Genomic DNA, 12,080 nt, shown 5'->3' with positions numbered 1-12,080 from the left:
AATATTAAAAACAAAAAAGAGTTGAGTTACAATACTACTGTTATCTAACCCATAGTTAAATATAATTCAAATTCTTATCAAGTATAGATTTTAGACCACTCTTACAAATTACGAAATCAAAATAGTCGGTGTTGGAATTGGCGGCACACAACATCACATTCATCGGCTCATTCCTACTATAATCCGTACTGTGACGATGAACATCGAAAGTCTCCACCGACCACAAGTTATGATTTCAATTACAGGATTTTCTTGAATTAAGATTTTTAGTGATTTTAACATTAAATTTTGCAAAGTGTTTTTGAATTTTTGAAAGGCGGCAGATCTACTCAAATTTCGAATGGTACACTCGGTTTTAAACACAAAAATGTATTCATTATATACTTAAAATCGATGCATATATATATATGCATACTTGTGTATTATATATTGACATTTTTGTACATATTATATGCATGTCAAAGGATATTATATCAATTTCAAGGATATTTTTAAAAGAATAGAAAAAAGAAAAAGCATTCAATTCGCTTTTTCATCATCTTGTATGGTATTTCTTTGTGCAATTGATGCAGACAAATTCAGGACATTATTTGTACAAAAAAAACAAGCGAAAAAATTAAAAAGAAAAGCAAAAAAAAAACACTTTTAAAGAGCGTTATAATAAAACAAGACTCGAATCTTCTGCAGAAATTCATTTATAAAGAAAGAAAAAAAAAATCGCTTATATAAGAATTTTGTTTTCTTTTTCTTCATTTTTGCTTTTCATCTTTTAATTTTTTAAGGATGTAAGGATGCTATTATAATAATTTTTACATTTTTTTTTTCAACATTCTATTATAGAAGAAATGGCGGTGGACTTTTATTATTATTTTTTTTTTGTTATTGTTATTTTTGTATTAAAATAAAAGATCGTGTACCCCACTACGTTTTCTTTTTTATGCATAATTTCCATTCATTGGAAAAAAATTTTATAGAAATGGATAATGGGCACATAATCTAGAGATAAAATTGTTTTCATTTTTCTTTTTGTCTTTTCATTGAGAAAAAAATTCAAGTGAATATTTTTGTCACGCTTACAATATTAAAAAAAAAAGAAATTCTACTGCACACTATTAACTGAATCTCGTATAATTTTTTCAACATTTCTTTCCATTTTTCCATTCTTTTTTTTTTTTTTACTTAACTTTCAAGGATTTCTTATTATTAAAATCCCTGATTTAGAATTCCTTTTCGCTGTAAGACTTTTTTCTTTTCCTCCACGTTTATAAGTAAAGTAAGATCAGGATAATATTTTAAAGTAACTACCAACATTAACAATATAGTAGTTTTATTTTATAATTTTTCGTACAATTATATTCTCATTTTACATAGCTACATTCATTTATTAAAATTTTGCAAAAAAAAAAACGAATTATATATAAGAAAGTTTACGTGCTCGATGACATTACCCGGAAGGAAATTAAATTGCGTTTACAGATTACTTCGCTTATTTGAAAATTTATTTTCTTTACCATTATTGGAATAGGAAATTTTTCATAAACAAAAAAAAAATAATAATAATGGTAATACTTGTATTATAATGTTATTATTGTTGTTAAAAAAATTCTCAACTGAATAATAAATTTAACTACATTTTTTACATTTTGTATTTTATGCAAAACGAAAAACGTTCTTATAACATTCTATTGACATAATTTTTTCTTTCTGTCAATTTGCATTGATTTTAATATAGATTGAGGCGTAATGTTAAGAATTTCACGAAATTTAATTTAAATATATGAGATGTATAACAATTATAAGCATCTACAATTTTGTATAATTATGACCAAAAGAGTTATTGTGAATTAAAAATAATTATTGTGAATGGGCTTACTTTAGTAAAAGTAGAAAGTAACGTATACTTATACATAAATTCGTTATAAATTTTGGCAAAATTATAGAGCCCTCTAAAAGAATCAGAAAGCTATAATATAAATGTATTATAAAAGTATACTAAAGTATGCAGGACTCGATGTAAGGGGAATTTTTCAAGTTTTCAAATGAGTATGCAAAATTGTTTGTTTTCCTTTTATTTTTTCCAAATTATCTGTAAAAATTAGACAGTTTCCAGAAATTTAAATTTTAAGGCTTCATAATTCGAGTAGGAGGGCTCAAAATCGCAAAATATTTCTAAGAGCTTTTTGTTTACTTAGATTCATTTTATCATCCTGCTTCGAAAGTACTGTCGAGTCTTGAACATCCTGTATATAAAGTTAGAAAAAAAATCTGAAAAGTAAATTAAAAAATTAAAAAAACAAATTTTTTTTTTTAACTCAACTAATAATTTTTTTTATTGCTTTAATAAATTCTATCATACGAGTAAAAATAATTATCCTTGACAGACAGACTACAGATTTTTTTTTGTTTTAATACAAAATCGTCTAACATTAATATTAAAAGTGTTCAATTTGATTTCAATTTGAATTGATCGATTTTTTGTGTAATCCAATGAAAATTTTAATTGTTCAATTAATATTGAAAATGGTTTTTGGTCATACATGCATACTTACATTTACATAAATACATTGGTATATGTAATTTTACGTAATACATAAATGTTTAACTGCTGCTTGAATGACATTTGAATTAGTCGGCATCATAACAACTTTATTCTTCTATTTTTTTATAATTTTATTCTTCTATTTTTTCACCACAATTTATTTTATTTTTTTACAAATACTAAAAACTAAGTCTTGTATCATTTCATAAAATTTCTAGAAATTAATATTCCCTGGCAAATTTAATATATTCATTGAATATTTTATTGTCATTGTATACATTTATCACACAAATTTATTCAATGTTATGACATCAAAATTGTTATACGGTTTCTACATGTCATATAGTCGATTTAATTATTACATCACAATATTTTCATATTTTCTCTCATTTGTATTTATCAGGTATACGGTATGCACGTATAAAAATTTATCACTCTCACTGATTTATACTCTCATCTTATTTATATTACAAAAAATTTCCTCCCAGTGACGTTAAATAAAAAATCATAAATTTTTCAATTAACAAAAAAAAAATATTTTACTCAAAAATTTTTATTTCTATATACGTATAAGAGAAAATTCACCAAATATATACTTTATGTACTGTAATTTTTAGGAGAAAAATCTAATATTATTTTTATTACAATAAATAAACATTAAAAATGGCCGACTGATTTTTACTGATTTTCTTCTATAATATTAAATCTTTGTTTTTCCTCCCATAAAAATCAAAGTTCATGTCACTAAAAGTGTAAAAAGAATATTGAAAGAAAAAAAAAATGAAGGCATTAAAATTTTGTGACATAAAATTGCAGTATATCCTTAAGTATGATAAACAAAAAAAAAAAAATTAAAATAAAAAATGTCTTGATGTGATGAACTGAAAATCACAAAATATTTTGATAGCTTAACTTCTGAGGGGAACAATACCATCAATAAAAAATGCAAGTCACGATAATACTCGACTGTATAATCAAAACATATTTAAGGGAGACATGAAGCAGATAATAAATCTTTTCTCTTCTCTTCATAATTTAACGATGTAATCTTGAATAATGTCGAATTTTATTGGTCAAAAGTTATACCCACACAATGGGTATTCGTTTTTTTTTTATTTCCGGTTTTTTCTTATTGTCCAATTTTTTGTATGAGAAAATTTTCCTCACACACTGTGATTTTGGATTTATACATTATTATTTTGTAAATTGAAAATTTTTATTATTGGTTTGTATTTTGATGTAGACATTTTTCATTTTAAATTATTTATAAAAAAGAATTTTTATGGTTATTAAAATTTTATATGCCGAAAAACATTTGATTTGTTTTAGTGTAATGAAATTACATCATACAGCGTGAGAAAGTCTCGTAGGGTACTAAGCTTTTAACTAAAGCTTATAATAATTTCTCTAATCTAATAATAATTCTAATAATCTAATTTTTCAAAAGTAAAATTTAGATGAAAGCTTACCGTTCAGCAAAGTAAATAATACTTAAAAGCGAGAAAATCGCTTCTGTTACGAGAGGGAGGGAGAGAGAGTTGACATGTAGAGAAATGAAATGAGAAATTTTGAAATATCAATATACGATATTCTCAATAACTCTACTGCATTCTATGTGTTTTATTTCTTTAAAAATTCTAGACTGTTTTTTATTATTCGAGAACTAAATATTGGAATTTTTCTAACACCTATGCTCCTTAAATTTTTTTCTCTCTCTTATAGTTCGTTCACTCATATTCGCGTTTAATTCGTTTTTATTGCGTTAGAGGGTATGAAGTGGTCCTTATAATGGCGGTCAAATATAATATAAATGCCTTCATGTGGTTTTATTGCTAGGATTGCTATGACCACCACTGTATGTAGAGTGGAACTAATTTCAATTTTGTTTGTTACTTCAATTTATTAAAGATTTATTGTTTATTTATCTTGCGATGACATTTACTTTCCGCGACATAATGAGTTTGTGAACTGCTTTAAATATCAAGTAATATTGTACTTAAAAGAATATAAATTAAATAAAATTATGAAATTTTATATAAAAATAATTGTATAATTTAAAATATTAAATTCAGTATTATGAAAAAACTTAAAGTCCAAATGAAATTGCAGAAAACTTTAACAAATATTCTAAATACCAAATAAATCTAGACAAGATTTTGTAGTCTGAAATTTAAAAATCCTTTTTTTCTTTTCTATTTATTTTTTATATCAAATATTTTTATTCTATCACGTTTATTCAATTTTCATTGTTATAAAAATTTATTTTTATTATCATTGTTTTTTATCTTTTATGTTCTATTTTCAGGAAACAACCAAAGACATTTGCATTTGATCATTGCTTTTATTCAATTGATCCGGATGCATCAATATTTGCATCTCAAGAAGTTGTATTTAATTCAGTTGGTCGTGATATTTTAGAAAATGCATTCCAAGGTTATAATGCTTGTATATTTGCATACGGGCAAACAGGTAAGTCAACAATTTTCTCTTTAATTTTATGTTTATATATCAAACTGTGAATACATAAAAATTTGTTCAACTTGCATATCTGTAGGAGCTTGTACATAGAACAATTTGTATAAAAATTGAAAAAATAAAGAAATGAAAATTAACATAAAGGGGAGGCAAAAACAAAAAAAAAAAAACCTGAGTTTTTGCTTTGTTTGCTTTTATTTATAAATTTTGTAAATTTGTTTTTTTTTTTTCTCTCATTTGTTTTTGACTAATTTATGTTTGCTATATCTAGACTAAAAAAAAATACATAAAATTAATAATATTTGAAGTAGAATAAGGTGCCGTACTAAATAAAAATTATTTATCATAGTGCCTGAGGGGGTATCCCATTTCATTATTAAATTGCTAACACATTCTTTTTAAAGACTTTTTAGAAATATTTTGAAGAATTTTTTAGAGACGCACTTTCATTTCTACAAACGAATAGAAGAACTGTCTCAAAAAGAAACAAACCCCGTAGAACTTACTGCATCAGCTTCGCTTTTCGTTGTACTCGTGTTTTCGAAATTCAAATTCATCTGGAATAAGAAAATTTTAATTCGAAATTAAAAAATTCGATTAAGCAAAAAATCAATTCTAATTTCAAACCGAGCGAACAATTTTATTTTTACCTATTTTTGTTCAAAATATTTCTTTTTCTTATTCGGCATATTCGGAAATATTTGGAATGACAGAATTTGCATATTTTCGAGGAAGCAACTTGATCTGGCATTAAAATCGAAAAATCGTACTATTATTTAAAATATTTTTTAAATAGAGTGGACACCTTGTCATATTTTTACAAAAATATAAAACAAAATAGAAAATAAACATAAAGAAAAAAATTTCACCCTTTTTAAAAACAAAGCTTTACAAAATCATGAGAACAACTTTGTAAGAAGCCAATACCTTAAGTACTTTTTGTTGTTTTTCTTCTTCTGTTTTTTTTTAATTCTTATTTTTTAATTTTTCAAGGTTTCTGACTGTAGGGAAACTTCAAATGTCGGTTTTTTTTTTGTTGTCGGTTGATTTTTACAATCACTGCAATGCAATAATTTTTTCCTTTCGTTTTTTTTTTTATTTTTGGATTATTGTTATAGAGAAAAAGACGAGAGTTATTTAATATATATTTTTACATACACATGCTCAAGTAATATAGATTATACCTTTTATACAATAATAAAAAATAAAATAAAATCCACCTTTTAATGAATAAGGTATAATAAGGTTCGTCCTTGAAATATCATATTTATAATTACCTTCTATCCGTTATATTTTTTTTTCTACTTATGCAAATGAAAAAAAAAAAAATATTTAAATTTATTCTCAAGTCTTTCTTTTTATTCTAAATTAATTTAAATGTTTTTTTCAATAGAAATTAAAACGGAAATATTTAAATGTTTCTATTATAATTGTTATGTTTTTTCAATAAAATAAATTAAAAATTTAAAAATTTATTAAAAGTACAAAGTATTTTTACAAGAATATAAGAAATATTTGACCATCGGTGCCTTTTAAAATAGCTACTTTATGCTGAAGTTTCTGTTATAATTACAATTTTCGTTTTTAGTTAGGAACTTCTCAAGTAATCCCTTAAAAATGTTTACTTGAAACGGTCTATATTAAGAAGTTTTCAAATTTTTTATATAATTTTCCTTAATATCTAAGCCGACTGACTGTATATAATTCAGAAAAAAGGTTTTGAGACCTGCTGTATAACTGAAATGAAATTCAGTCGTTCAAATATGAACAATTAATGTGTTAAAAGGAAAGCAAAAATTCTACACAGAAACAAAAAATTGTTTACGTTATTCACGAAAAATTCAAAGTTTTTTTAGGTTTTTTTGTGGAAAATAATGAATTTTCTACGATCATTACCAAAAATTAGTTTTTAGCACTTTTCCAAAAAATTTTTTGAAAAAAGTGCTTATTAGTTTCAATCTGTCCGTCCGTCCGTCCGTCCGTCCGTCTGTCCGTGTGTCTGTTTACAAAACTTCTACATTCTTAAAGATAGAAAGCTGAAATTTAATACGTACATAGATCTTCACTAGAAACTTATTTCCGTAGAACAAAATTTTTACCTATCTCCCCCCCTCTAGAAGTTATACCCCCCCAAAACCCTAAAAATGGCCTTTTTTAAATATTTGTTGCAATGAAACCATAAGCATTTTTGAAATTTTGCAAACGCGGAAAGGCAGTGGCTTGCTTCCCCTTGCGCGGTATACTATAGCTCAACTTAAGAAAAACAAAATGGCCGTTCAAATTTACCGTTATTTAAAGTCCTTTTCCAAAATATTGATGTCGTTTTTCTTCTAAACCCCAGACTGTAGAAGCTTGAAATTTTAGGAGCTTTTAGATATTAATAAATAGTTCATTTTGTTAGAAGAAAATTTTTTTCCATCTCCACCCGCTCTCAAGTTATCACCTCTTGAAATTCGTAAAATTTGAATTTTTGACACCTTATATTTCCGAAACCGCAAGCTTTTCCAAATTTTTATAAACGCAAAAAGCTAACGGTAAATTCCATGAAATTAAAAAATATAATTATTTTTCTTAACTCACACAACTTTTATTACACAACATAACTTTTATATTAATTTTTGCTTTATTTCAAACACTGCATATATGCGTCATCCTAAATATATGCAATCCTAGAAATAGTTTTGTATATGAATGAAAATAATTCTAAAAGTGTGATAGGTGTACATAGTGTAGTTAAAAGCAGAATTTTCACTTGTTGAAGGGAAAAGTGCTACAATACAAACCATTGGTTTGACCCAACTTTATTTTTTACATTTTCCATGAAAAATAAAGTTTTAAACGTTTTTTACAAAAAATACAAAGTTTTTTACACATTTTGAGCCAATTAAGAATTTTTATGTTAATTACGAAAACACAATTTTTTTTACATTTATTACGAAAATACAAAATTTTTTACATTTTTTACGTTTTTTACAAAAAACAAAATTTTTTACTCTTCTCATAAAAATTTAAAAATTTTTAATGTTCTTGTTGAAAAATGCAAAATTTTCTGAAGTTTTCTTAAAATTAGAACCGAAGACCAGAATTCCACATTATTAAAAGGAAATTAAAACAATGATAGTGTTAAACCAAGCATGTAGAAATTTCATGTAAAATCTCGTGCAGATCTGATATTCATATTCTTATAACAAGGATGCCGAAACATTCATATAGCAAAGGTCTTATAGTATTTTCCAAAAAACATCATTGCTCTATCTCAAAAATAACAAAAGTGGCACTTTGTTCATTTTTAATTTTTTACATCAAGCAATGCTGACTTAAACGTGTTGTTGAGCCAAATTATCCATTTAAATCAATAAATATTAGAAAATATTTATAGTCCAAAAACATTGCTATGTATATTTTTTTAAATACCACCTACTTCAGTAATTAAGGATCAATAACATAAAACTTAATTGTACAAATAAATTTTTCATTATTTATGGATTTTAATTATTGAACATTTTAATAATTTGTTCAACTAAATTTAGTTTCCCTGCAAATTCCTGTTAAATTGAACTTATTAAACACAAAAACAAATAAAATGCGAACTTAATCCATTAAAAAAATGTGTAATTAATGGTTGTGGAAAAAGATTTATAAATTTCGAAGAGCTACCTAAGCATATTACAGCTACATAATTTATTGATTAAACTTAATGGAAATCAAAAAAAAAAAAAACTTAGAAATTTTTGACATGCATTAAATTTAAAAGATGGTTTGGAATACAGAAAGAAAATGCTATCGAAGGTCATAAAGTTCAAGATTTTCATCGCATGATGTACTTACCCTCTTTCTTTTATATAAAAAAAATGCTTTATATTCAACTTTCGCTTTTTTTTTTTTTTTGCGGTTCAAATTGAGAACACAATCTGATTTAAGCATTATGTACACGACGTATGGATAAAAGGAAAAGCACACTGATCCAGGTAAAAAAGTGTATAAAAGCAAAATTTTATAAAAGAAAATTCAATGTTTTTTTTTTTTTGCATTTAATTTTTTTGTTTTTCGAAAGATGCAAATTTTTCCCTTTCAATTCTTCAAGTTCATTAAAGGGCAAACGAGTATGCATGCAATGTAGATAAGCGAACGAACACACGTTAAAATGAAAATTTAATATTCACATAATTTTCATTGCTGCATATGTTTTTTTTTTTCCATAAATATTAAAAAAATGAAAAAAAATTCATAAAGAAAAAACTATATTCTCTTTTTCTATATCCTTTTCTGTTCAAAAATAATACAAGAACAAGAAACACTTTGATATTAAACAATAAAACTAGCACATAAATTGGTAAGGATTAATTTTTTGTATATGTATATATGGGGTAGACTAGAAAACTGCTTGACTCTTGAAAGGTTGGTTTTTTTTTTTATATTATTGTTGTTCACTTGATGACGACGTTGATCAAAGTTAAATTACAATAACGAAAAAGAATTATAGAAAAAAAATCGTTAACAACACATTCAAGTATTTGCATAATTTCAAGTGCACAATAGAAATTCTTCGAATTATTTTATAAAAAGTTAAGAAAACAAAAAAAGGAAATTAAGAAACAAGATGTCCCAGATGTGAGTATAAGGAATTGATTATGAAAGAAATTTTTAATCGAATTAAATGAAAGTGAGTTCAATTAAGAAAGGTGCTCTAAAATTATTAAAATAAATTGTTAAAATTATTCAACGATATTTGCTTTTAAGGATAAATATCAGAGTCTTCGGAAATTCAATATTTATTTTCACATTTTAGTACTAGACACAAAATATAAGAGATACACATATTAATTGTCACTTACGCAATTATTATCAAATTTATAATTTAACTCGATTCCAGGCTCTTATCAATAATATTTCATATTATTACTTGTCATAAACTGGGCGTACTTTCTTAAAATATTCATGAAAAATCTTGATTTTCGAAAAATCTCTTAATATATTTTAAACTCATCTTTTTTGCTAATTCTGTTACAATGTTGCTTATATATGTTGCTAATAATTTTGTAGTGTTAGTTTATTTGAATTTCATTATACCTATGTGAATAAAATCAAAAAAATTAAGTCTATATTAATTGCAGAGGACAACTTGTATCCATAAAAATGCAAATACTATATTTATAAACTACTTGATTAGTATATGGATACTTTTTACATAAAAACAAAAAACAAATATTCAAGGTGACAATTATTAAAAAATTCTTCAAATTCAGAATGTTTTACTTAAAACCTCTAATTTCCTGTTTAAAAATTCCTTTTGTGTACAATATGAACATTTTTAAAACAATTAATATTTTTATATTCGTATATTGAATTAAAATTCTACAATTCAACTATTAACTATTTAAATAACGAGCTAAAAGTGAAAATAAATCACATATTGTGTTATGGCGAAATCTCGGAAAAATTTTAAATAATTTTCAAACAATTAAAGATGATGGAGCGATTTAGCGTATGGTCATATTGATTGTATGTTTTTGAATTTCTTGCCACAAACTTCTATTGAAGTTGCAATCGAATTGCATCTTACAATACAGATCTGCTTGTAGTTTCAACAGTAAATAGACAGATATATGAATATGGTTAGATCAGCTTAGAATTCGATTCTGAGCAATTACTTTTTTCATGACTTTTAAATAAATTTTGAATATATTTCATAGTTGGATTCAATGTGTATAACACAAATCTAATTTAATTAAAATAAGAGATGTAATTAACTTATCTTTATTAGATTAAAATAATTTAATGTATTCAATTCCAGAAAGAAATTAAAATACAATTAATTTTAGTAAAATAATGTACAATAAGTTCTGAAAATATTTCTGCTATTGGAAATTTATTAATATATATATTGAAAAATATTATAATTAACTCAATGTTATATTAATGTATATCAATTTTTATTCTAAATTCTCTTAAATTATTTAAAAACTTTTTTGCAAATTAAAATCCAATTTAAACGCATGTAAGTCAAAAATTTTTCATACATATTTTTATTTTTTAGAGGAACTATTCATTCTTATTATATATTTTAAATTAAAAACTATTACTATTACTTAATTAGTAATATCGTAAATATTAATTAATAAATTGATTCATAATGAAATTTTTTCCAAATGTATTCTGCTAAAAAACATAAAATACTAGCAGACCATCCAAATGTTAATATATATACAATAATTCTAAATCTTTGAACAGAGATTTTTCCAAGTTCTTGAAAATTTTCAATATTAGCACGAATTGTTTTAAAAATTTTTGCTTCTTTAAATCTATCAAATTGTCTGTCATACCATTTATCTATAAGTCCACCTTCATATAATAATGAATAATGTCGATTGAATTTTGCTAAATATAAACTATTTATATTCATTGGAAAACCAATTTGAACATAACATACAATCATTGATGAGAGTCTCATTAATTGATTTGGTGATGTTATTTGTTGTTTTAATAAAAATATTGCATCTATATCAGATATAAGATAAGCATAAGATGAATTTAATACAGCTCTTGTTGCTTCAATTTCTTCACCTGTAACACACACCAATAATTTAATATATTTTGAATATTCCATTGACTCTGTATATAATTGCTTATAACGTTCATTAATATGAATTTCAAGTCCAGCCTCTTCAATATCTTCAAATGTATTGATTTCTTTTTCGTACAGTGTCTGTTGAAATAATACTGTTATTGCTGACCAATATTTTGATGTTATTATAAAACCTAATAAAATAATTATTAAATGAATAAAATTAATTCGCCAACTTTTAAAACTATTATTTTTCCAAAATGGTATATAAATAAAATAGCATAACATTCGCATAGAAAATCTTCCAATATCCCATCTTTGATATTCCAAATAATTACAAATTGATGTAATTAAAATTGTATAAAAATAACTCCAACTTAATAGTATTAAAAAATCTGATTTTAATGGTTTTAAATAGTATTCATATGGTGGTACGGTTTTACCAAATGGTACTAAAATACGAACACTAAATTGAAATAATGATTTTGTTGGTTCAGCACT

General features: G+C 24.4%; 1 protein-coding gene across 20 annotated transcripts in view; it reads left to right on the top strand.

Annotated features, from left to right (window-relative positions):
- The window catches only part of LOC129610076 (kinesin-like protein KIF13B), a 231,437-nt gene that overhangs the window by 167,081 nt on the left and 52,276 nt on the right, over positions 1 to 12,080 (top strand). For all 20 annotated transcript variants that reach the window (XM_055522414.1, XM_055522413.1, XM_055522424.1 and 17 more), the window contains one exon: positions 4,845 to 5,008. In XM_055522414.1, coding sequence (XP_055378389.1) covers positions 4,845 to 5,008 — 164 coding nt within the window. The remainder of the gene's footprint in view (positions 1 to 4,844; positions 5,009 to 12,080) is intronic.

Source organism: Condylostylus longicornis, unplaced genomic scaffold (genome assembly GCF_029603195.1).
Source record: "Condylostylus longicornis isolate FDR11 unplaced genomic scaffold, ASM2960319v2 ptg000043l, whole genome shotgun sequence".
Classification (NCBI taxonomy): Eukaryota; Metazoa; Arthropoda; class Insecta; order Diptera; family Dolichopodidae; genus Condylostylus; species Condylostylus longicornis.
This window is presented reverse-complemented; position numbering and strand designations above follow the sequence as displayed.